The sequence below is a fragment of the Urocampus carinirostris genome, chromosome 1 (genome assembly GCF_059441175.1).
Source record: "Urocampus carinirostris isolate Australia breed hairy pipefish chromosome 1, RoL_Ucar_1.0, whole genome shotgun sequence".
Classification (NCBI taxonomy): domain Eukaryota; kingdom Metazoa; phylum Chordata; class Actinopteri; order Syngnathiformes; family Syngnathidae; genus Urocampus; species Urocampus carinirostris.
The window spans coordinates 37706200-37733976 of record NC_142349.1 but is presented as its reverse complement, the minus strand read 5'-3'; the positions used below and the strand labels follow the sequence as shown (position 1 = coordinate 37733976).

Sequence of the window (27777 nt, the reverse complement as noted above, 5' to 3'; positions counted from 1 at the left end):
ATGCTAAATCTATTGCACTGTGGTCATCCTGGAAAGGGAATTGCCACTTCTGAGGCCCATTCCCAAGGTTTCTTATTTGTTTCGTGCTGAGGTTTTGAGTTTTTCTTTGCCCACATGTTGGTTTAAGATCAGGGGATCTTGCAATTGCTATCTATTCAGTCCTTTGAGACATTTTGTGATTAGGGGCTATACAAACAAATGTGACTCGACTTGACCGACCACCACCATCAACCAAACAACACCTATTATGCTTCTTGTGCAGTAAACTAGCAAGCCAAAACTTCAATAGATATAATCAAAATAGTCAGGAGTCAGGCACAATGTGAATGATGAAAGTGTTTGGCATGTTAAATCAGAAACAAACAAATGTGAAAATGGGACAAAAAATACCTAAAGTGTTAAAACACTAGCCATCGCATAATGCATGAACTGTACAAGGTTTGGTCAGTACTCCACCCAGCAGGTTTCTTAGCTTAAGTTGCCCTCCGAATAAAAATTGTATTTGTGGGCCAGAAGAGGAAATTAAACCAGAAGAAACCTATAAGCCAAGCATGTTAATACCAGTTGAAAAATGTGTGGATGCTGCCATTAATTATGTTCTCCCAGTGTTGCATTGGTTTCCCTATGGAAACATCCCAATGAAGCAAAATATTGCAGAGCTGATGACACAAAGCTGGTCAAAACAAGATGCATTTTTATCTATTAACGTGAATCTTCAAAACAAAAATTGGAGTTGTGCAATAGTGGGCACGGTCCAAACATCTTAAAGGTATTGTATCAAATCTCCAGCCTTTCCTGAACAAATCACTGTGAAGCAGTCTGAAAACAAGATTAAAAAACACACTTGTGGAGACTGTGTCTAATAAGAAATTTAAATGTCACCGAGCCCTAATGTCTGATTTCGATTGGTGCACCATATTTTTCGGATTATAGATTGGCGTTTTTTTCTCAGTTCTGCTGGTGGTGCGACTTATGTGAAATTCTATTAGTGTGTTTTAATTTTTTGATAATATTTTACATGTTATCTTCACACTAAACTGAATAAGGGCACTCTAGGCATAATTGCCGGTAATTTGTAAAAACAACTGATATGGGCTGAACAAATATTGCACCAAAAATTAAATCAACTTTTCTGGAAGTCATTTAATGGATCGACAAGGCATGTGCTTCAGTGATAAGCAAAATCATCTGTCAGGATTCAGAAAGGCTGAAGTAATTGGAATTGCAACTGACGATGACCCTGACGTAAGCCACGTAGATCAGAAAGTGGCACGGAGGATAAAGATTTCATTGGATTTAGTGATTTGGAATGAAACTGATAGTTTGGTTATCTTGTTAGCATGTTTGTTACGCTAGAGTTATCCGAATAACTCTAAATATGTTGTGTTGTTACTGACATTATTAGGCATGTCAGTCATGTAACAAAAGTATACCATGCAGTATGTCACAAAAGTTAGTGCAACTCAATTACGAGGCATGTAAACAAAGGCCAGAACCTACTGGAAAGATATCCCTCAGGTCTGATTAGACAAATATTAATTTATTAGGCTCAGATGGTGTGAAGCATGTGTGGCGGCCACCATGTGAGGTGTACAAACATGCTTGTGTTGTACCAAAAGTCAAGCATGGTGTTGGGAATGTCATGGTTTGGGGCTGCATGAGTGCAACTGAAATTGGGGGAATGCATATTGCAGGGATGTGATTTGACCAAAGTGAAATTATCTGAAAATTAGCGGGGGGGGGGGGGGGTGTGATTGCTAGCTGGGGGGGGGGAACCAGGTAGGACCAGGGCAGTGCCCTGGTGGGGGGAAAAGTGGGGCGAAGCCCCCCCCCGGAGCTCATGGGTTTTTTTAAGTACTTTCAATGCACTCAGATGACAAAGAAATAGACAAGACAACAGCATAAATTTTCAATGTATATTGAACTATCCCATATAAAATTACGATTGTGATGTCAATAAGGGATGGAGGCCGTAAAGTTTTGGAGTTTTCGTTTGGGCACCGAAACTTCCAGCGATGGAATAATTTGTCGTTCTTGACTGGAGTTCTTTCACGTGTTTTTTGCTCTTTGCGTGACTTTCAAGAGCTTTGAAACCTCTCCCACCATAGTCGATGGTATCATGACACCAAATGCAAAGTGCTTTCCCGGCACGATCGATCTTCCGAATAAAGTCATTGAACAAATTCGTCACAGTCTTCTTTCCAACATTCGTAGATAATTCCTTCTCCAACCAGTCCCATCGAAACTTGTTTTTTACAATCTTATCAATTTCTTTAGCTCGCGGAGCATCTTTGCGTTCGATCACGGACATCTTTCTTTAAACACCCGGCAAAAACGTGTGAGAAATGAACAATGGCACACTCCTATAACAAGCGCGTTTATTGGTCAACACGAGACTTCAACCAATCGCAAGTACGTTTCATTTCAGTTACGGAAACACTCAAATGGCATGCTGTCGAGACGAAATCGTTTTTTTTTACCAATTAAAACACCGGAAATTTTAAAATTTTATTTTTGGAGATAAAAAAAGCGGAATTCCGCGAATTAGCGGAAAAATCACATCCCTGATATTGTTAAGAGAATCACAAACTCAACAATGTACTTTGAAAAACTAGAGCAGAGAGCAAGCCTCTCCCTCCAGAGACTGGGCAAAGTTACAGACTGTCAATGACCCCAAACATACTTCCAAGATGACCAAGACATTTCTAAAGGGGCTAAGAGTAAAGTGGGTGTCTACAGATTTAACCCCAATAGAACATCTTTGGGGCATTGTCAAGCGGAAGGAGGAGAAGCACAAGATCTCAAATATCCCCCAGCTCTGTCATGTTGTCATGGAGGAGTGGACAATTTGGAAGGCTCTGGTAACCTCCATGGCCAGGACAGTTAAGTTGGTTCTGCAAAATCATATTGGCTACACGCTGAACTTTAGGGTGTACTCACTTTTGCTACCAGGAGCTATACATGGCTATAGTTTGAGTTTTTGGAGGGGGGGGAATCAATTTACATTGCTATATACAGTAAGCTTTACACAGAACATCTTTCATTGGTTCAAGAGATGTTTCTTCAGTGTTGTTGTCTCAGGGATGCTGCTGGAAATGTGAATTTCCCTTAGGGGATGAATAAAGTATCTATCTATCTATCTTCATTTAAATAGTATGATAAAATATATGTAGAAATGTGAGTGGTATAATCAATTTTGCGACAAACTGACATCTTATTCAGCCTGTTGTTCTCCATTTTATTTTGTATTGCATTTCAAGATGACATGAATGTCCCCCAAAAATGTGATTTGTGCGTTTTTTCCTTCTAAATAACGCATTTTTTTGGCTGGTGCGATTTATAATCTGGAGCGATTTATACTCCAAAATTAATGTACTGTATTTTCCGCACTATTAGGCGCACCGGGTTATAGGGCGCACCCCAAAAAAATAGTTTTTGGTCCTATTTTTGACATACATAAGATGCACCGGATTATAAGGCGCTATAATGGGAACGTGGACAAAACAGTCAGATAGTTCAGTCCAACTTATTACCCCCTTAATATTCCCAAAGCTTGCAAAGACGAAAATATGTGTCGAGAACACGTGCGGATGCGGTGTCCGTACGATGTCACTCAAATGCATCGTTCCATCATTCGGAAGGTTAAAGTCTTGGGATTCAAGAAATGCCAACCTTTCCTTACTTATTATTTTCTTTTTTGCTCGCAACTTTACTGTGCATATGACAAACACTTGGAATTGAGTTTAATTTAAAAATAGACACTCCATTCCATCCATTATCTGCACCGCTTATCACAGAAACATCGAGTTCAGTCTGAAACAAGATATATAGCCGGAGTAGCTCACCGAAGTCGTTGTGTTCATAATAATGTGCAGCCGTGGTCCTCTTATATCCGTGAGTGTAGTAAATCCAGGAGAATAAAAATACAAATACAGTATAGTAAAAAATGCTTTCTGTATGCCGTCAAACCACGTGCTATACACATTCATCTTTTTCGGCCAATTGCAGGCTTTGTTTTGCCGTTTAAGCCAATGCCAGCCTGTAAATGATAAAAAGGATCCGCCTCTTGACCTCCGAACAGCTTTAGCCAATAGTGATCGATTCAACTGATGATTGACACATCTTTTTTGGCCAATTGCAGGCTTTGTTTTGCCGTTCAAGCCAATGGCAGCCTGTAAATGATAAAAAGGATCCGCTCCTTGACCTCCGAATAACTTTAGCCAATAGTGATCGATTCAAATGATGATTGACACATTGGTTAGCCAATGAAACGCCGGTAAATAAATCCCAGCACGCACCGCGGACTACTTGGCGTTCGGGGGAAAATCTAGTTGGCGGCTGCAAGTTAAATGCAAGACTTTGCGAATTAATATTGATCCATAAATAAGGCGCACTGTATTATAAGGCGCATGGTCAGCTTTTGAAAAAAATAAAGGCTTTTAGGTGCGCCTTATAGTGCGGAAAATACGGTAGATTAAAATTGATTGAAATAATTGAGGGGTTTGACACATTCTCTTGTGGCTGATTTTGAAGTATATTTCCAGTATTTAACTCGGGAAAATGTTCCATCATAAATGAAAGTTTAATTTAATGTTTCATCTATATGCATCGTTCAGCCGCAATAAAACTTTTTAGACAGCTTTCTGAAATGGGGAAACCGGGGCACTATATTTTCTAGTATAGAAATCACAATTTTTTCTTTAGGTTTGCTCTTCTAGTGACGTAAAATCTCAGGCATCTGAGTCACCAGAATGGCATTTTTCTTTACATTCAGTGAAGTCCTTTTTAACTTCAGCAAGGGCACAATAAATTGAGACTGAACATATTTGCAAATATTGTTCAGCCAACAAGGCCATTTTCCCTCTTATTACTAGTATATTTAAGACCTGCACAGACCTTTGAGACTTTGTGACTAAGGGCTAAACAAATAAATGTGACTTGACTTATTGCACAACATATTAAATGCAACTTGTTGGCATTGATATGTTATGGCCAAAATTATACCAAAGGGCGACATAACGAAAAATACAATACACTAATCTCTATATTTCCACTAAAATTAGGTTCCAAAAAGAACAAGTCATACGTGAGATCAGGAAAGTGGTTACGCTTAATTATTTTTTTTAGTATTTAGTACCTAGTATCAATGTTGTCACACACCACTGCCCGGATCCTTTTTTAACATAAAAACAACATGACCAGATGATGAAGGTGCTGTGCCTGAATCAGATGAGAAGGCTTCTCCTGCTACTTGACACCATGGAAAGCAGTACTGTTTCATGCAGGGGAGCAACTTCCTACCAAAAAAATGCTTGGAGAGGGATGGCTGCTGCCAGTCTGTACTTGCCCAAGACACACCACAAAAGTGGTGCCTCAACGACCAGCGCGTTTAAGGGATCTGTAAGCGGTGAATACTGAACCTGTAAATAAACTTGTATTTTTATAAAGACTCTCTGAGACTGTTACGCCAATCTGAATGCACAACAATTCCACCAAAAAGAGACAGAGAAGTTAATGCGGGAATAGCGAGATATTACACTGCATGCCCCCCGCCACCCCCAAAAAAAACAACCCCAAAAAACCCACAATTGTTTCTAGCGCTCTTGGGGCACTAGTGAGAATAAGTCAAGAAGGAAATGGATGTAAATAAATGTATGAAGGTGGTGTTTGATACCATGCAAGCATATATTTTTGGGCATCCTCATTCTGAAAAGTGGCTTGGTTTCTAAGAAGGCATAACAGCTGTTTTGGGTCACACTGGATTGGTTACAAGCCAATTGCAGTCAAGCCGACAATATAAACTTGCTAACCAACTTAACATGCATACTTTTTAGAATAAGAAAGGAAACCAGAGTGCCTTGAGAAAGAAAATTAAAACTTCACACAGCAAAGCTAGAATATGAAATCTAACACCTCCTAGCTGTGACGCAGGCACACTAACCAGTTAGAAGCCTGGTTATTGAAACCTATTAAAAAAAAGGTTTACAGTTTGCTACTGTGGGTTACTCATGAAAGAGTGGCACGATAAAAAGTTTTCAAACCAAATGGATTAATTCAAACGAGAAAATTGTTTTTTTTTTTTTTTTTTTTTGATGAATGCATTGCAATTCTGTTGTGGACGATTAATTAAGTTATTGTTCTAATTTTTAATCACATATGTATGTTAAATGACTTTATATGTGAGGTTTACTATTAGCGAAAATACAATTTTCTGCCTGTGACAATGAAAGTATTAATATCTAACAAACAACTTATTATTAATACAGATGTGTCAAAGTAATTTAACCTTTATACATTTGACTGCAGAAGTGAACTATACAAAAGCAGCATTATATGCAAGCTGTGTAATGCTAAAATAAAAACCCGCGAAAGAGATCAAGTGACTGCTGGCTGGACTGTATTTACTGCCTCGCCTGCTACAATTAATCAACGAGACATTTGAAGAAACTCAAACTACTTTATTCATCAAAATCTCCCAGCGTTATCAAAAAGGGGTGAGGCCATGTAGGCGATACCACCTCTGTATTATTTTACTTTGAAGTCTTGGACGCGCTGTTGAGGGAAAATACAATCAATCTCACCGGGACTTATGTGGTACGTGGACACCTTTCCTAACCAAATATTTTTTACTGCCTTAACTGCATTTTTGTCATCAGTGAGTGAAAACTAAAAGGTTTAGCGCCAATATATAAAAATAGATAGAGAGAGATAGATAGATAGATAGAGAGCGAGAGAGAGAGAGAGAACCATGCTTTTGTCTATGATACGCAAAGATTTAGTGTTGAAATTCCAAACTCAAGAAAACATGTTTAGAAAAGAGAAAAAATACCCATCAGCAAAACATGTTTTGTGATTCAGGTGCTGAGGTATTCATTTGCACATTTGTGTGTACAATTCTTTGACCTGCAGGCTTGCAAGCGTTACACCGATCTAAGTGTAGTGGAAAACAAAATTGTATTCTGAGTTCCTGCAGCTTAAGGGAATATCAAATCAAGACTTCCGATGCCTTTTGAAATCAAAATTAAGACCAAGACGACAAAAAACTGCAATGAAACAAACAAAACAGAAAAACGCAAATATTTATTGCACCCAATACATTGCGCCTCATGCACATTACCTGGCACAACTTTTAGTCATGTCGAAAACCGTTTGTTGGACAGCCACCTTCATTAAATGGACACTTTCCCAGGGTTTTCAACACCTCTGACTGAAGTTGTTTTGTGTATTGTGGGTAGACCAAAAACATGTGTTTACTCAGAAAGGCCAGACTGAAACCACATCACCGTTTTGACAGTTCCATTATTGCGGACATGCGCTTTTGCCACGGAAGTAAATCATGAAATTATTAAAATAGAAAATAGATGAATCTAAATCTCTTTAGTTCAAACAAATATAAATCTTATTGATGTGTTTGCATTTTTAAGATTTTTAGAAATTGTCATTAAGACATTTAAATGCAAATTAAGGCCTTATTTCTAGAATAATGAATTCAGTGCCTTGTAAGATCAACGATCCGTGGGAACCCTGTTATTACAAAAATCTATAAGATTAGGGTTTTCAGTTTGTAATAAATCGTGAAGTAACCAAAGATCCCTACAACGATCATTTTAACTTTACCTATGATAGGATGATCTTTGAAAATGTGCTTTTGGTTTTTTTTCAGTGTTACCTTGATGCTGAGATGGACAGGACACACGAAGCAGAAATAGATATTATCTCAACTAGACTCAACTAATGTGAAGGCAATGCTAATAACACCCAAAATGGAAGCATATAAGGTGACCCCACAGGGTAGTCACGACTACAACCACGGGCTCCAGTGTACACATGCAAACGTGAGCTTTTGTTAACCCCATCTTGGGCACAGAGCACTTGCACTCACGCACGCATTCTCTCAAACACACACAAATACAAAAACTGCTAGCGTGTTGTGTTGGAGTGCAACAACAGAAGGAAATAAACAGTTGTTGGTGCCATTGCACATTGGTTGTAAGAGACATTAAAATTGTAACACTGACTAAACAAGTCCTTGTGTAGAATTGGTAAGTGTTGAGTTAAAATGTAGTGTCATCACTGCATTTGTTTTGTTGCAGAAATTTCACCAAAAGCTTGGTTACATCAAACTGGCAATTATTTTAACCAGGCTGTGTGAGCCAACTTCCCAGGCAGCAATAACCATCCTTGCCCAACACATAAACATGCACGTTTAACTTTTTGAAGAAACCTGTTGATTTTGGCTCCGATTACACTCCAGAGGTTAATGCTCTATTGCCATTTTTGTGAAATTGTTCACATTTCAAACTGCTGTATTTTCCAGATTATATATTTTTTCCAGCATTTGGCCTGGGGTGTGACTAGACTCCGGTGCAACTAATGAGTGAAACTAAAACATTATATCTTTTCACGTGTTGTTTTTTACACTTACCCTTATGAGTGGAATGAGGAACACATTATTATATCATTTCACCTGTTATTTTCACACTTAATCGCAAGACAGAGCTCTAGGCCTGTGTTGATAATGTCAAACTGAGTAGGGGCTGAACAAAAATGGCACCGAAAAGAAAATCATATTGCGCACAGTAAAAGCTGCAAATAGTGAAATATTCAGCCAAAAACAGTTATCGAGCAGCAAATGTATGGAGTTAGCTTGTAAGGAACTGAATGCTTTGTTTTCATCCGCCATGGTTGTTGATTCCTATGCTTCCTCCTGCCTTGCTGAACTCAAAATAGTGACATTTCTCGCATATCGATGATGTGCAGGGCAGTTGCATTCCAAAAGATCAGATATGTATCAGATTTAGGACAACATAGGAAAGTGGCTTATGTCTGGCACATATCCATTTTTTTCACACCAATTACACTGACTTAAACAGATCGGATACAGGTCGTGTTTGTGCAAAATAAATCGTAATTTCCTGCAGTGTGAACCTACCCATTATGCATTTCCTGACATATTCTAACCACCAAGAATGACAACAAAAACACCATCACAAACCAAGAAAGTTAAAGGCTGATGTCCAAATCCCAGTAGTTGTCCTCATAAAAAGGTGAACCAGTCAAAATTTCCTCACTTGGCAAAAATTACCTAACTTTTTTAAGTTAAGAGTATTTCTCAACTGCCGTACCACAGCACACTAATAGATTGTGAGACCTTGTCTGGTGTTTCAATTGAATTGGTAAAAACACAATGTTTGCAATAAAAACCTGTCCGTATTGAGTAGACGTACTGCCACCCGGTGACAAGCAGAGTAACTCACATTCATCTTTATGGGTAGGTGATAGCAGACAGTCATTTTTTTCATGTATTTAATTGTTCATGAGGTAGAAAATAAATAATTTTGCTAAACAGATTTTGTTTGATGACATTTGAGGGTGAACACAGAAAAGACATTTAAGTAAAATATTAAAGACGAGATGATTATCATAATTGAACAAGTATTAAAAGGAGCTGTGCAAAATTTGGAACTGTGTTACTCTAGGACACCATCTCCTGGCTAAGTCACGATTGCATCATTAGTCAGTTAATTCATGATGTGCGTGCGAGTTTAAGAATTTCTTCGATTAACTCTAATAAACTCTTATTTCATCTTTCTTTGGCTTTGGGTTGTTGTTTGGACTCTACCTAAAGAATTCCTCTAATTACTTTTACTATTTTCTTCATGCAACACGAACAAAAAAACAACCAGAAGAAAAGAAATGCAGGGACAAGCATGACGTCACTCTCCAGCACTCCCTCCAGTCCACCTTTATCAAACCTGTGTTCCACACCGAATATCTGTTTAAAGATTAAAATGGATAGGTGCAAATGAAAATAAAGCACAAGAGCTCTTTGAACTCAGTTGGTGGGATGCCTTAACCACTAGGGTCGTAGGGGCACCATTTCCTGTGGTGTGCCTTGGGCAAGCATAGCCTGGTGGCGCCCATCCCTCTACAGGCCAACATATGTTTCCACCCGGTCCCCTGGGGACCTTCCAAGTGTTAGGCATTCTTGACAAACTTAATAGAGAAAGTATTTGACTTTTGTTTTATATAGACACCTCAAAGGAGAAAACCCTCCTTTTAGTACGATTACAAAAATTCAATGACAACATAAAAAAAAAAAATAAAAAAAATCAAACATAGTAAGGCAGAAAAAACAGGTCAAACATAAATTAAAATACAAAATAAATAAAAAATATCCACAAATTATTTACATGAACTTTCTCTTGTGCTCTGGTAGCCAAATATTAATAATAATAATACATCCATATTGTCAACTTAATGTCAGCATAGGCTACATCATACCGGGTGTTGACGATTTCAACCTAAAAAACGAAGCAGGGATTTCTTGCATGACAGTGTGCATCGATTCAAACAATGTCAAGTTACACTGGGTAAAACAACCAATTTACGGTCTTTACAAGGTAGTATGACCAAGATCTCAACGTTGGACCGTATTTACCAGAACACACACTAATATACACACAAAGGCTAGGTCTATTGAATGAAAAGCAACTGTGTTGGTCAACTAGAGGAGAGGATGCTTACATAATGGAGTGTCTCCAGCTCACATTGCAGACAAAACCCGTGTACCATCACTGTCTGCAGGTTTAAAGGAGTCACCGTAACTTCGTTTGAATTAAAGTACATGAAAAATTCGCTCGACAGAATGTTTCGTTGAATAGTCCAGATCGAGGAGGAAACAGCGTACACCCCCACCCCAACATCCAGAGATGGATATTGTTGGGTTGGCCCGAGCTACTGCAAACAATTGGGAACATAACCACTCATTCGCCTTACCTTAAAGACCCTATGAGTCGTGAGTTATCCTCTTCATGTCCAAAATCGCCGGGAGGATGAAACATCAAGGTTTGATCAACCAGCCAGCTAGCCAGCGAGCTAATTGAGCTAGCTAGCCTCTCCGATGAAGCACAGCTATCAAAAACGCATCGCGCGTATCGTGATATTCCAGCGCCGCAATGTTATTCCCAACTTTGCCCATTTGATGCAAGAAGTGTTGCTTTAAATCCGCCAGAAAAAGCATTTCCCTAGCACACGCATTCGGGAGGAGTAGAGGGGAGGGGGGGATCACTTTCCTTTCTCCAATGACAGCTGTCGTCGCACGAGTTGGGGATATTTAGCTACTTGGCGTTAGCCACCCAAGTCTGTTGCAAGAAATATCTCGCGTTCAAGATCCCCCCAAAAAATCCGAGTCAACGCTCCATGACGGCGTTCGAATCCGTGGCGAGGCGCCTGGCGACGGCTCGGAGGGGGGTCGCCGACGGCACGGTTGGCAACTGGTTCTATTTTCTTCAGCTGCGACAAGCTGTGGGACCCAGCAGCCACTTATGGGACACTCGCAGCCACCCTGCCACGCAGTAACAAGCACCTCGACACACATGAACGAATAAACGTGAGCTTGGTGGGACCTCCACGTCGACTCATGGAAGGGGAAAACTAGAAGGCGTCGGTGAAATGTAGAGAAATTAAGTTGATGCTTGCGCCTTGGTACAGTCCAAAACTGTGGCCATGGCTAAATGATAAGTGGCACCGAACTACGGCTTCTTCTCGACCGCTCAAAAAATAGATCCACATGACACCGTGAATATAGTTTTCAGTGTTGGTGTTAACTGCGATTAATATGTTTGTAACAAAACCAGCAATTTCAAAACAACGTCGACGACACACATAAAAAAACACCCCCTCAAAACCGGATGTCAATATCTTCAAAATACTCTCTGACCCGGCGGAGGGATCTCGGCATTTAGTAAATAAAATAATGGCGGGCACGGCAGAAGATATGGCGTCCGGTAGTTCCTGGAGTGGAAGGGATCTTACTTAGAGGAGTGCTTAATGCAAATTACACATTCGTTCGATTTGAAATTCAATTTGTGTTATAACATTTACTTTTAACTCCATCGTGTGCGTCTTAATGTGCCAGGTCAGGTGGAGTTCGTCACCTGAAATGAGCATTCGAGCGACTCCGTTTCTGAGTAAGGTTCAACACACAATCACCAACCTTTCCGTTATTAAACGTAAGACGCAGGGAAAACGTCTTTCTTTCTCCATTCTCAATTCAAAGAATCACACGCTGGAAACATTTTGCAATCTATTCGTATTTGTGTTTTGCAGAAGACAAACCAGGACACGGGCAGGTGCGCAGGGGTTAAATTTCTGAAAGGACCTGGTTTGGGGGGGGGGGGGTCTTTAAGTGAATATACATAAACTACTGAACGCATCGGGTGCTGTGTATCGTTCGAAAACGTTATATTCTTCTAAATACACAAAATAAAGCGGTCGTATGGGTGGGTCGGTATATTTTAACGTAAGGCGAAACATTGGCACATTTTCCCTGGATTGTGAGCACCCCCTGCTGGACAACACTACAAATATATTGTGACGTCACTGGTTACTTAATCAAATCCTGGAGAGTAAATTACAATATCAATATATATCAAATAGCTCTAAAGATGTCATTGTCGTTCCTGGTGAAGGTTAACATGAAACTTAAAATATTGTTTGCTTTTCTATTTGATATAAACATTGTTTTATTTCATGGTGTAAAGACAGTGGTGGGTTGTGCATTTAACTGAACACACCACTGTATTTACTGAGGCCCTGATAAAGTTTTTACGTCCGTATCAATCCAACCCTCAATAACTATTTTAAGGCTATAAAACATTTACTTCAGTTACTTCTGCGACAAATACGAAAAAAGCACCAATAATCTCATAAAATTTCATTATTATTTAGTAAAACTGTACAGCCACATTTTACTCACCAATAATCATTTTTGTTTGTTCCCAAAATCCATTCTCCTTTCTTCAAAAAATATTTCAATCACTCTGTTGTACATATTCTCCATGTGTTTCAGTTCCACCAAGATGTCCTTTTCGATTGTCATTGAAGCCAATGCTGAAAGTCGAGCCTATCCGGTAGTGTTTTTTGTATACATTTTAATTCAATTTAGGGCTGAATTTGTCCGTTCGACCGAAGCGGTGAACATGGGGATTTCTTTCTCCATGATTTTGTTGTGATATTTTAGTTAACCCCCGTAGCCAATCATACTTTGTGAAAGGGGTGACCTTTTCCAAGGCCACTAGAATCCATTGCATTTCTTCTTCCCTCCCTATTAACAGCAGCTCCCATTAGTTTCTTTGGCATTAGCCTATAAATCTTCATCGCCTCCCTGTAGGTTGTGCAACAATTATGGACATTTATTATGGATCATGCAAAAATTTAGGTAGCAATTCCCTGTGGTAAATTGTAATGGGAAGAACTTCCTGCAACTGAAAGTGTAATTACTGTCATATTTCAGTCCAACTGATTACCCCCTTAACATTCCCAAAGCTTGCAAAGAACCAAATATGTGTCGTAGGCGCGTACGGATGCGGTGTCCGTACGATGTCACTTAAATGCGTCATTTCACTGCTCGAAACAGTTATACTATTGCATACGAGTAATTAAGCATTTTAGGAGGAGATCAAGGTTCTGACAGACAAGCTGAAAGAGGGTGTCGCCATATGCAGGCAATACACAAAGAGGTAAGTATTAGTTTCAGGAGCGAGCAGCAGCAAGTCAACTGCAGGAGAGAGAGTGGGAAAGGTGAGATGGCACAACATTCATTTGGACAGGTAACTTAAAATTAGTTTTATCTGGTTATATCAGTATCAGAAATATTTTATTAACACTCCACTTATTGAAACATGAATATTTTGTTTGTTTGTTTGTACATGATTCAATTGTTTGTTTGTTTGTAAATGATTCAAATTGAATCTTTTCTTCCGGCGCCGTCACGAATGGCAGCCACTCCAGCAGCTCCCGTGTTATTTTCGATTGTTCTCGATTGTTCTCAGCTCAGGGATGCTGCTGGAAATGTGAATTTCCCTTCGGGGATGAACAAAGTATCTATCTATCTATCTATCTATCTATCTATCTATCTATCTATCTATCTATCTATCTATCTATCTATCTATCTATCTATCTATCTATCTATCTATCTATCTATCTATCTATCTATCTATCTATCTATCTATCTATCTATCTAGAAGGTGCTGGCTCGCTAACTCGGAATCTGATCGGCTAAAATAACAACCTTATCGTTGTGTTATGCTTTAGGATCTGCAGAACTGATTGTGAAAGTCTCCGGGTAGATTTCGGACCCTGGCAATAGAGGGCTCCGCGCTTTGTGCTAAAAATAGTAACACGGCTTCGTGCCGCCATCTTGGAAGTCTGTCGATTACAAGCGGTGATAGCGAGAGGAGCAAATATTTACTCAGTTTGTCTATTTATTTACTCAACTAGCTTCGTTTGTGTACGGATTTTGTCCATCAACACTATGGAAAACTACGTGGAGAGTTTAGACAAGCAAGCACGCGAGCGGTACGCTGCGAAGTTGCTTTTTATAGGAAAATTGGATCCTTACAAAATTAAAAACAAGGACTGGAAGTCTGATCCCGATTTGTTGCCGTGTGTGACTTACATCGAACTTGTTAACTATCTTATTTTCCACCCAAGTCCCTTTTGTGAACTGAAGGATTTTCAAAATTACAAAAGTATGGAAGCCTACGACAGATTTGTTGAGGAATCCTCTTACTGTGTTCGTCAAGGTTTGTGATGTGGCGAAAACATGCGAACGTTGGATGATACTACACTGAAACTCAAAACGCTATCCCGCCCCCCTCAGCCATTGTAAATTAAAGGTGTTAATTATGAGCCTTTCATCCAAACAAAGATTGAAAATAAATACAATTGCAAACAGCGCATACTTCATGTTTGTTTGATACATGTGTATGGTGAAGTAGTTATTTAATAATGTTATCCACTGAGAGAGAAGAAATATCTCATCAAAGTGGATGAAATGCACATTTACTATGTATTCTTGGTATATACTTGTTCAACATCTAGATCTTTTAAGAATATTTTTTCAGAAATGTTACTCAAGAAGCAACACCTACAGTATTTAACCTAGCCATACTTGAATGGTGTCGACAGATGTACATGAAGTACACATGTCCCATAACCTTTTTAAAATTTATTTCTACATCATAAATAATTCAATTTACCTGTCAGATAGTGGTCAGAACAAACACGAACACAGTCAAGCTTTAGCGAATTTGACCGGTTGATAGCTGCCAGCCACATTCGTCTTCGTCGTTCACTTTTCTCCTGAGCTTCAATCCCCTGATCGTAAACACACTTCGGAAGTCTAAAGAAGCCCTTCCCACCTTTTTCCCCTCGGCTACAACAGCCAACAATAACGCACGTATTCGGCATTACAATGTAGAATCTAACTGGTTCGCTGAACAATAACAATGAAGTGAAAAGCTTTGTGGACTTCCAAAATGCCCGCCAGCAATGCATTGTGGGTAATCTTAGGACCTCGAAGCACTCTATAGGTAATGGCTAAAAGTCAGTGTTTAAATACTTAAATATGACCACATACTTCTGGAAGCAGCAAAACCAGGTGAAATGCAATGAAATAAAGCTGACACGAAAATTTCGAATTATCTAATAAGTATTCATGGAAAGAAATATATTTAAAATCACATTATTGTGATATTTTTTAGGCCAGTAGAGTAGGATTTGTAGGCATTAATGGACCACCGCTCTGTAAATATGTATTTACTTCAGTCAACAGGAATATTGACATCAAACCCGAGACAATGCTGGTTTTGAAATTACACTGTTATTAGTCAGTCAAATAAACGAGCGATCATGCTCATTCGATTACATTTTCCTCAATAAACTTACTCGTATTTTTTGTGACATATGACTCAATCAACAAAATTAAATTATTTGCTGAATGTCCACTTTCCCGGCACAATCTATTTGACAGCTAAACCAAGTGATCTATCTCGCTGCTAGATGGCGGTGTCTGTCCATTTCTGCGTTAATCTCCTCATTCAAAAGGTCGAATGACGTACCCAAGTTGCTCAAGCGAGATTTGTGGAGTCAGAGAGCCTCCCATCACCCCTTGTGTATTTATATGAGGTACACAATCATTTCTAACATCGATGCAGATTTTCAAACTCTAAATTAGGGGATTAATTGCATTAAAATGCTATTTGTTTTGGTTATTTTTTAATGTGTGTGGCATACAGGATATCAGTAATAACGTAGGATCTAAGCATATTTGTAACTCCAGTTCAAATCTCCAGTCAACTTTTCAAAACCAAATGAATGTGATCGGACTGAGCCTTAAGAGTAAAGGTAGTTGCTCAAATACTTTCCTTCATGTCACATGTTTTCGTAAAGCCCTTAATCAGAAATGTCTCAATGGGCAGCACAGATCACATCCTCTCATTTTAAACCTAAATGAGAGCAAGGAGGAACTCTACAAATCTCAGCATGACTCTAATAGTTTTTTTGTTTTGTTTAGATAAGATTATAACTACCGTAATACATTTCAGTTGATCAAAATTGTGTTGAGTGTTGTTTCATATCTTTCGGATTTAATTTCCTCTTATGTTCCGGTCTGGAGCCTTCGCTCTGTAAATGCCGGTCTACTAGTGATCCCAAGAGCCAATAAGAGTTCTGCAGGTCCGATAGTGTTCTCCATTCGGGCCCCGATGCTGTTAAATACATTGCCTTCTTTGATTCGATCTGCAACCACCGTGGAACTGTTTAAATCTAGGCTCAAAACACACTTATATTCTCATCTCATTAGCTGCACCGCTTATCCTCAGTAGGGTCGCGGGGGTGCTGGAGCCCATCCCAGCAATCATCGGGAAGTGGGCATGGGACACCCTGAACTGGTTGCCAGTCAGTCGCAGGGCACACAGGGACAGACAACTCGCTCGCTCATTCACACCTGAGGACAATTTGGACCGGCCAATCCACCTGAAATGCATGTCTTTACAAAGGAGGGAGGAAACTCACGCAAACGCGGGGAGAACATACAAACTCCGCACAGGAAGTCCGGTACCTAGATTTGAAACCACACAGGAGAATCCCAAGACCTTAAAACTGTGCCGCACATGCGGTAACCACTGCCGTCGTTTTTTTTATCTTAAAGTTGACATCTGCAATAAACTCAATTCATTCGTTTATAGATTAGTAGAGGTTTTGTATCCTATGGATTTTACCTACATTATAATTCTCCCAGAATTACACAATCTCTTCTGTGACATGCTTTGACTTGAACAAAGTTATTAAATGCAATATTTCCCCAAAAGGCACAAGCTAGTCATTATTTTAATTACTGTGTTTCTTCAAATTTCAGAATGCGAATAAAATAAAACTCTTGTTACCTGTTTAGACAATGATTTGACCACTTTACAGTTTCATTCAACTACTGTATACACCATACTATGGGCCTCCAATGTAGTGCCCCCTAAGGACAGCTAAAGTGACCTAATCTGAAAACAGCTTTCCAGTGCTGGGTCATTGTAATTATCTAGTAATTTTTTGGGGGGGTTGACTGAGTCTATCGAACCCAACTTCCAATATTTAAATTGGTAATAACATAGTAACAATATAGTAATAATATGATAAAGTGTCATTTTGGAAATGCATAATAAACTGGGTTCCCTTTGTCCTAATTAGTAACCAAAAATAGCTCGTAGCTAGAAAAAGGTTGGAGAACCCAGCAGTATATACATCACTTTTCTCATGAAAAAGTAAAGTATAGAGAAAGAAATAAGAAAAATAACAGACAGAGGGCAGCATAGATCTGTTTTTGAATTATTATCAACGGATCTGACGGTCTATTAAATTAAAGAATGAGCCAAATAACTAGCTTGGCCTTCATGATATTGGGTTTGAATTTGTAAACTGCACACTTTGGTATTCATAAAAATAAATGAAAATAAGTGAAGAACGGGAGTCCAGTGTGTCTTTATGTTTCACTAAAAGATCGGCACCAAAAATAGAAAATAATTGAATTAATTTACAAACGTTTAACAAGAGAGCCCACCCCAGCCAAGTTCAGACTCTGGGCAGAGGATAACATGGACTGGTTGCCATCCAATTAGATACCTGTCAACCTCCAGGGCTCCATGCCCTTACAAACTGTCGTATTTTCCCTTACAAAATACAAAATATTCTTACACCATATTTTTTTTAAACGTGTATATTTATGTAGTTTAACATGTTATATTGTGCATGTGTTTCTTTATATCATATATATTGTTAACTAACATTTTGTTGTGAGATACTGAGTTGCTCGACATGAATGAGGTTTATTACAAAAAGTTCAAAAATGAAGTAGCTTGGACATGCACTGTAGATGGAAAAACCACAAGCAAATATAATCAAGTAGAATAATACATTTTCTTATTCAAATTATTAATTCATTTTCTGCATAATGTTAAATTATTGTTGGTAATATACTGATTAAAGGGATACCCACAAACCTTTCTTTTTTCATTTTCTCCTTTTACACTTCCTTTTTTCTTAACTTCTGTATACAACATACAAATTCGTAATATAATGCATCAAAGCCAATGAGCCGTTTGAGAGCTGGCTCTCTTTAATGAGTTGAGCCGAAAAAGCCGGTTCTCTAAAGAGACGGACTTCCTTTCACTACACAACTACCACATGAAATCCGATGTTACTTTGTTTGCAACGAAAAAAAAACGATATCGAGATAGAGGCTACTGCGCCGAACTCGTTTGACTTGATTGATTTGCCGTTTCGTGACAGTACGTGTATACCGGATGGTACCCATAATTGACAAAGTGTTTTTCCGTACAGATATTCTTGTACGTCGTACACGTCTTAAAATGCATCATAAACATACTTTTTACGGCAAAAACGTGCAGGTTGACAGGTATGCAATTATAGGCCACATGTCATGGACAGACAACCATTCACTCACACATTCATTCCCTGGGGCAATTTGTAACCACTTATAAACCTAGCATGCATGTTTTTGGGATGTGGGAAGAAACCTGAGTGCAAACTCCATACAGCGAGGCCGGTAGCTGGAATTGAACCCAGGACCTCTGAACTGAGAAGAAGATGTGCTAACCAGTCAGTCACAGTTACACCCTGCATTAATTCAAATATTCACACCCCCCCACACACACCCACAAATGATCATTGACAAAGTCTATATATTTGCAGATAACTGAGTGCAAATCCTGCCAGACTGCCACTTCAGCAAAAAAGAATGTAATTAATTTGATTCTGATTAGATAAAGGCTAAAGGAGCTCTGCTCACATTGCTGCACTTAATTGATGCCCCTTGGCTATGCTCTTAACATTGAGAATCTTTATTAGTTTTTAATTTTTCAAAATCCTTGTGTGACTGGTATAAAAAAAGAGCTCATCTTGTAATCTGTTAGCCACACGTTTGTTAAAGTGCAGGCAACTGTACTTGTACAAGTTGCATTCAATTGGTTTGTCACATATCATGCAGCAACAAACAAATCTTGTCTAAAATGAAAAAAAAAAACTATGGTGGGACTGATTAAAAAGAAAAAGTTAGGTCAAAATAAAAACAACTAATTCACAAAAAATCTATAACCTTTTCATCTGGCAAGAACAAACAGATATTGATCGTCTGAACGTTGGTGTTTTGAGCAAGTACCTGTTTTTTTCCCCCCAGAATTTTTGGGTGAAGCTATTACTTTTGGGATTTTTTACTTTGTAAGTTCTGCTTCAAAATGAGCTTTGGACTGGAAAAGCCTTTTTTCATTTTATGACTTGTCAAAAATCCCCGTTCAATTTGCAACAAAGCGAAGCGGTGGGGACTGACAGAAAGACACGACAGACAGCTGCCAGGTGAGCAGATGGATAATATTCATATTGAAACATGAAACCAGGCACTGGCAGATGCTCTTTGTCTGCTTGACAATGAGCATTATATGAATCCAGTGCATGATAATTCCCTGGACAAAAGCTAATTATTTTTCTGCGCTTCATTACAATACGTTCTAAAACATTAAGCTCTGTGTGAGCGCTAAAGACTCGAGAGAGACAACAGACCTCAAAAGCCTTCAGGATAGAGAGATGCTCTCTTAATCTTTAATTATGAAGAAATAAAATGTTAAAATATTTTAGGTACTTTTGCGTAGTTAATTCCACTCACAACTAGGAGGAGTTGGGCTCAATATGGAATGACAGCCTTGCATTGTTTGCTTTTTAAACGGAGGTTTAAGTATAAGGTAATCATCAAAGTTATGAAAATTATGGAATTATGGAAACAAGTGAAGTTCATGGGAAGGTAGGAAAAAAAGAACAGCTGGGAAGCTTCATTGTTTCTGTCATGGCCTTTTGGACAATGTTACATGTAACCAGTGTCATTTTTTTTAATTGATGTTCGCTACATTTTGTATACAGACGCTTTTGTGGCCTGTGCGTTCCTTTAAGATAATTTGCGATTAAGGGCTATACAAATAAATGTGACTTGACTCGACTTAAAAGCCAATGTTGGTCACGCAAACTTTGAAGCATGGCAGATAAACGCAAGCCCCCAGTACACCAGGGGTTTCCAACCTAATGCCCGCAGGCACCATATAGTCCCATTGCCACTGGTTCTGAAAATATTTCATAGGTCGTTGTGATTTTCTAGGAAACTTGATTCCTATCTGGCTTGCTGTTTAGTGGTTGGCTGAGCCTATTTTAACTTCTAATATGAAAACCCAGTAATAACATAGTAACAACATAGTAATTACATGTTATTTTATAAATGCATATTAAACTGGTGACCCTTCCCGCTAGTCAGTAACAAAAAAGTAGCTCTAAGCTTAAAAATGTATAGCGACTACTGCAGGCTTTGGAAACAACATCACAATAACCTCAACTGGGTCTAGATGTGCTTTCGGGAACACTGAACACACCGTGACATTTTGTAGTCGCACTCATCACCACTGTATAGAGTCAACTCGTATTTGGAAATGTTAAAAGCACATATTCCAAACTATGCCATTAAAGTTGGAAGCATGAGAAATAACACGAGAAAGCTTACAGAGTAAAATACCATAGCAAAAAAACCCAAAAACTAATCATAGGCTTAAGACAAAGAAATTGTCGTTTAACATATGTGTTTTTTTTCCTAAATAGCAGATGGCTAAATCATTTATTCAATAAAAAAATATATATTTTACAAAACATGACTCTTTAAATATATCTAAAAATATACAGCAATATATAATGAGATGAGCAAGAATATCTGCCAGTAAAACAATGGACTTTTATTTGATGAATATTTTACGCATTTCACTACATTTTCTACCCAAAACGTTTTAACCGGTGTGTTTGCAGTACAGTAAAATATCTAATCTCATTAGCTGCACCGCTTATCCTCAGTAGGGTCGCGCGGGTGCTGGAGCCCATCCCAGCAATCATCGGGCAGTGGCAGGGGACACTCTGAACTGGTTGCCAGCCAATCGCAGGGCACACGGGGACAGACAACTCACTCATTCGCACCTACGGACAATTTGGACCGGCCAATTTACCTGAAATGCATGTTTTTTGGAATGTGGGAGGAAACCGGAGAGCCCGGAGGAAACCCACGCAAGCACGGGGAGAACATACAAACTCCGCACAGGAAGTCTGGAGCTGGATTTGAACCAAGACATGAACTGTGCCGCACATGCGCTAACCACTGCGCCGCCGTGCTGCAGAGTAAAATATATCAGTTATTATTTAACTTTATGCATTGTTTGAAATTAATTTAGCTAATTTTGCAGGGATTAAATGCCTCACAAATTCATTGCTTGTTTACTCAAATGTTCTTTTTTCAAATAAATTAATAACAGAGTACAGCAAAACTGTGATTTTTTTTTTTGCTATGAAAGTTATTTTAGAACTTTTTTATAATTTGTCCAAGGATTAAGCTGTAGTTCTTTTTAGCCCCTAGAAAACATATTTTTTGAGCCCCCCGAAAAAACACAACTAAGACTGAGCAGAAGTACTGTAACAGCAGTGGTTAGCCGTGATGGCCTGCTAGGCCTCCTCTGCTGGCCTGACAAATAGGAATCGTGTGATGCTAATTAAATGGTGTCCTTCAATATTTCTTAATCAATGGTTTGTGTTGTTTTTTGTGCTGTACCTAAAGAAAGCCTCAAATTGATAAATACAGTAATACAACATTTCCTGTCAGCTTTCATTGTGTCTCCCTGTTTGCACTGCTTCTAGACATGTGCCTTCATATTTAAGCATTTAACCTATCAGATATCAGCCATTACTTGTTACCAGGCTCATAAATCCACCCAGAGGCCCTCAATGCTCTCTATGAAGGAGTCCTGCAGCATAACAGGTTTGAATTCGCTGTTGAAATTTTGGAATTCCTTCAAAATAGCCCTGCTGGAATGAGAAACCTTACACTTTCACAAACAAGGGGGCGGTAATTCACCAAACGATCGTGCAAACTGCCCGCCGTTAACTCACTGCACAAGCAAATATAATGTGTGGTGTTGATGCAAAAACTTTTTTGTCAAACCCCAATGGCTGGAGGAGGAAAAAAAAGATTTGGTTGCAGATATACTGTTAAAGCCATTTTTAAGATGGACCTTTCAAGAGAAGCTAGCCATCGTTAAGAAATCGCAACAGAGTAAAGGTTTTGTCGACCACTTTCAGCCCATGAACTACGAGCCCCCTTGTTCGGCCTCACCAAAAGATTTAAAGCTCAGCGACAAGTTTGCAGGGAAAGGTAGCTACAAAACCAAAAAATAAATAAAATAAATAATTAGAGAAATCTTAAAAAGAGTGTGTCATTTTTAGGGGGCAAGCAGGATCGTTTATTTTGGGGACATAATTACAGCCTTGAATCCCAAACAGAGGAAAATATGTGGAGCTTCTTTCTCTCATTGAGAATTACATAGATATACGTTACCACTTGTCCACTGATAATGTGGGACGTCAAGCTAAATACAAAACAAGATGTACTTTGTCAGATTTGAAAATGCTACCAGTGATAACCGAGCCAATCACATTGCTTATCTTATTATCTGATTTTTGGTGAAAAATGAATATCTGGGTAAAGTTGTGGCAGTGTTTTGCAGCTGTCATGTCTTTTGGATTAAATAGGGTGCATGTTAAAGTTATTGAGAGTTTACTGTTGGCTTTTAACATTTTTTTTTTTTTTGCTTCACACATTTAGTGCATTTTATAGTCAACAAATTTATAGTCAACGACACAGATTCCGTGAAAAAAATATGCTGTCAATAAATCTGCAGTGTTCATTTTACCTCTGAAAAGTGATGAGTCCCGAGGACTCGCATGCTCAAAAATCTATGGGTCCCAACAGAGATCTATGGGTCCCCAAAATCTAGTGTTATCGAGGTTGAAATTGTAATTATTAATTCATTTTCTGCATCAAATTATTGTTGGTAATATACCGATTAAAGGGATAACCACAAACCTGTCTTTTTTTTCATTTTCTCCTTATATATTTCCTTTTTTTCTTAACTTTTTTATACGACATAATAATTCGTAATTTAATGCATCAAAGCAAGTGAGCCGTTTGAGAGACGGCTCTCTTGAATGAGTTGAGCCGAAAAAGCCCGTTCTCTAAAAAGAGACGGACTTTTCACCACACAACTCGAGATCGGCGTGCAGACAAAAACTCGAACCGCGACACCAAAACATCTGCCGGATCTGCCTGACGAAAAGTTTGGAGTGCGGTAAATCTTTGTTTAAAAAAAATGTAATCGGTTAATAATGACAATTTTGTGTCAAAAAAGTTGCGTCCCGGGGACACACGTTGATTTGAGACTATGCGTCTCCAGCAAAAATGATGCGTCTAGGACGCAGGGACGCGGGCAAACGAGAACACTGATTCTGATTTGAGAAAAAGGTAAAATTTACGGAATGGATCTGAGTAAAGGTAAATTGTGATGTTTTGGGAGGCTTCCTTTAGGTAGGAGCTGGAAAGAGGAACATGCTGTAACAGACGTGGGCGCCAAAGAAATAGCCCAACTGCCTTGGCCCAGACCCCTCCAGTTTTGTCATGAACCTAGTCCTTCTGTATTACACTGATCACATGGTAGCCGACTTGACAGTTGTGTGTTTGCACTGTGGTCATTGGCGCTCACTTCTATGTAGTGCATCAAAATGTGAGAACACGAGGCCAGTTCGAATAATGCAGGAAGAGTAGAGGGAACCTCTGACCCACAGAGGTACACAGCCTCTCTGAAAGCATAAAATGCAGGTAGGTGGTGCATTAGGCTGTGTGTTCTCTTGAGTCACCTCTGCCCATCCCAATGTTGGTTGTAGAGTACAAAGGAGCAGGACAAAATAACAGCAGGATTGTAACAAAACATGCTCCCGTAGCGACACAAGCCACTCAGCACAGCTTAAATGAAATCGGTTGTGGGAACAACTGGTAAAAACCCACCACTACAAGTATAACTATGGAAACATCCAGTTCTTTGGTAATACACTTTGTGCAATGTTTTCATGCATAAACATTTACCAGTGACCTTCTTTTGTCAAAGTACACAAATGATCGTCAGCTGAGGTTTTTGATTATCTTATTTACTGCCCTGCTGAAAAAAAAGCACCTTTAAATGTATGATGTGTATTAATGAGGGGCAAAAGAAGAGACGGCATTTTTTTCCAAAGCATTCATGCTACAGTGACTCAGACGCTACACATTTTGTAAGCCTACCACAAAGTATAAACACTTTGTATTTGGAGTGAATGAGCAAGCGGTGGAGGGTTTCTCTCTTTTTTATCTGTGCACTCCCCCAAAAAATTCTTAGCCCATTATTAAAAACTTTTTTGATATTTGGCTGGCAACCAGTTCAGGGTGTCCCCTGCACACTGCCCGATGATTGCTGGGATGGGCTCCAGCACCCCCGCGACCCTACAGAGCAGGGGTCGGGAACCTTTTTGACTCAAAGAGCCATAAAAGCAAAAAATATTAATTTTATTTTGGGAAAGAGCCACACCACATATTATGAGACAAATTTACAAAATTGCTAAACCCGCACCCCAGACAAAAGCTTAGTCTTCAGCACATTTATTTTTGATGATTTGATAAAAATTATGAAAAGAGAATAATGCCAGAGCCCCTGTCCCAAAATCAACAAACATACCACTTTAAAATTGTCTCTTTCTTGCAATTACTCAAGATCGGTTAAACTCCTTTTGACACTTTTTTTCATACATATTGGTTTCAAAACCAGATGCAAGTTGTTATTGTGTAAAAACGTCACAACATTCTGCAAATAGGGAGCCTGATGAGCTCACTTTTGGCGCAGATGGCGTAGGGCGAGAGATGGGAGGGAGTGCTTGCGCTTTTTGCATGGCTCCACCCATCCCTCCCACTCACCCAATCAAAAGACTAAGTTCTCTTCCGCTGTTTTGGCGTATTTACAGTGTGTTCTGTGGATTCATCATAAGGTATCTGAACACTGAACACAGATTATATAGTGAACTTTTATATAAAGGATTCTTTAGCGTTGTACAGCCAAAACGAGTTTTTTTCCCCCCTTTTTTGTGTGACACCTTGACTGTAAATTGTAGTGAAAAACGTGCCCTATATATACTGCGAAGTAGCGCCGTAATACTTAGCTCTGGATTGGCTTTGCGTGTACCTGAATAGGACGAACAACTCAAGTTTCGAATATGATGGAGAAATTTTGCATGCAATCAAATTTGTCTCTGAGCCATAGATATTCCTAGAAAGAGCCATATATGGCTCGCGAGCCATAGGTTCCCGACCCCTGCTACAGAGGATAAGCGGTGCAGCTAATGAGATGAGATGAGATGAGATGAGTACTACCTTTCCAAGATTTTCTAGAGGATGTTTGAACATATAATTGCAATCAATTTTCGTAATAGTAGGTACCGAATACTTTTTCCCCCTCCATTAGATGGTGCTAAATTGTACACACTATCTCTTTCAAGCTCTTTTGTAAAACTTAATTCCTCGACACCCAAATTATTTGTTTTTGGTCTTGTTTAAGCTTAATTAGGAGTAGTTATCCTGGTTCTTCTTTTCGTGTGTAAAAAAAAAAATCTGTTTACACATTTTGTATTTATAAAAGATGTTCAGGCAGGGTAGGTGTGTAAGTGTGTCAGGAGTCAATCACCAATGTGGAGCATGACCCGTATATGCCGTTTGTTCTTGAGGACACTAGTTAAAAAAAATTGAAAATAAGCCTGGCATATATATATATATATATATATATATATATATATATATATATATATATATACATACACCTTTCCATCTATCCATCCATCATCTGCACCGCTTATTATCCTCAGTAGGGTCGCGGGAGTGCTGGAGCCCATCTCAGTTATCTTCGGGCAGTGGGCAGGGGACACCCTGAACTTGTTGCAGGCCAGTTGCAGGGTACACAGAGACAGAAAATTCATTCCCTCATTCACACGTAGAGACAATTTGAACCGGCCAACTAACCTGACATGCATGGTTTTGGAATGTGAGAGGAAACCGGAGTGCCCGGTAGAAACCCACGCAAGCACGGGAAGAACATGCAAACTCCACACAGGAAGGTTTGATCTCATGACCTCAGAACTGTGCCGCAGACACGCTAACCACTGCGCTGTTTATTTTTTTATATATACAGGGAGTGCAGAATTATTAGGCAAGTTGTATTTTTGAGGATTAATTTTATTATTGAACAACAACCATGTTCTTAATGAACCCAAAAGTCTCATTAATATCAAAGCTGAATATTTTGGAAGTTGGAGTGGGGCTTTTTTAGTTTTAGCTATTTTAGGAGGATATCTGTGTGTGCAGGTGACTATTACTGTGCATAATTATTAGGCAACTTAACAAAAAACAAATGTATACCCATTTCAATTATTTATTTTCATCAGGGAAACCAATATAACAGCTCAACATTCACAAATATACATTTCTGACATTCAAAAACAAAACAAAAACAAATCAGTGACCAATATAGCCACCTTTCTTTGTAAGGACACTCAAAAGCCTGCCATCCATGGATTCTGTCAGTGCTTTGATCTGTTCACGATCAACATTGCGTGCAGCAGCAACCACAGCCTCCCAGACACTGTTCAGAGAGGTGTACTGTTTTCCCTCCTTGTAAATCTCACATTTGATGAGGGACCACAGGTTCTCTATGGGGTTCAGATCAGGTGAACAAGGAGGCCATGTCATTAGTTTTTCTTCTTTTAGACCCTTTCTTGCCAGCCACGCTGTGGAGTACTTGGATGCGTGTGATGGAGCGTTGTCCTGCATGAAAATCATGTTTTTCTTGAAGGATGCGGACTTCTTCCTGTACCACTGCTTGAAGAAGGTGTCTTCCAGAAACTGGCAGTAGGACTGGGAGTTGAGCTTGAGTCCATCCTCAACCCGAAAAGGCCCCACAAGCTCATCTTTGATGATACCAGCCCATACCAGTACCCCACCTCCACCTTGCTGGCGTCTGAGGCGGACTGGAGCTCTCTGCCCTTTACCGATCCAGCCACGGGCCCATCCATCTGGCCCATCAAGACTCACTCTCATTTCATCAGTCCATAAAACCTTAGAAAAATCCGTCTTGAGATTTACTTGGCCCAGTCTTGACGTTTCAGCTTGTGTGTCTTGTTCAGTGGTGGTCGTTTTTCAGCCTTTCTTACCTTGGCCATGTCTCTGAGTATTGCACACCTTGTGCTTTTGGGCACTCCAGTGATGTTGCAGCTCTGAAATATGGCAAAACTGGTGGCAAATGGCATCTTGGCAGCTGTACGCCTGACTTTTCTCAGTTCACGGGCAGTTATTTTGCGCCTTGGTTTTTCTACACGCTTCTTGCGACCCTGTTGACTATTTTGAATGTAACGCTTGATTGTTCGATGATCACGCTTCAGAAGCTTGGCAATTTTAAGAGTGCTGCATCCCTCTGCAAGATATCTCACTATTTTTGACTTTTC

At 39.3% G+C, this 27777-nt stretch overlaps 1 protein-coding gene across 1 annotated transcript in view; it reads right to left on the bottom strand.

Annotated features, from left to right (window-relative positions):
• kmt2cb (lysine (K)-specific methyltransferase 2Cb) overlaps positions 1-11492 on the bottom strand; it is an 81916-nt gene extending 70424 nt beyond the window's left edge. The window contains exon 1 of the mRNA XM_088338008.1: positions 10780-11492. Within this exon, the coding sequence (XP_088194134.1) occupies positions 10780-10844 (65 nt within the window). The 5' untranslated portion in view covers positions 10845-11492. The remainder of the gene's footprint in view (positions 1-10779) is intronic.
• Positions 11493-27777: the final 16285 nt, after the last annotated feature.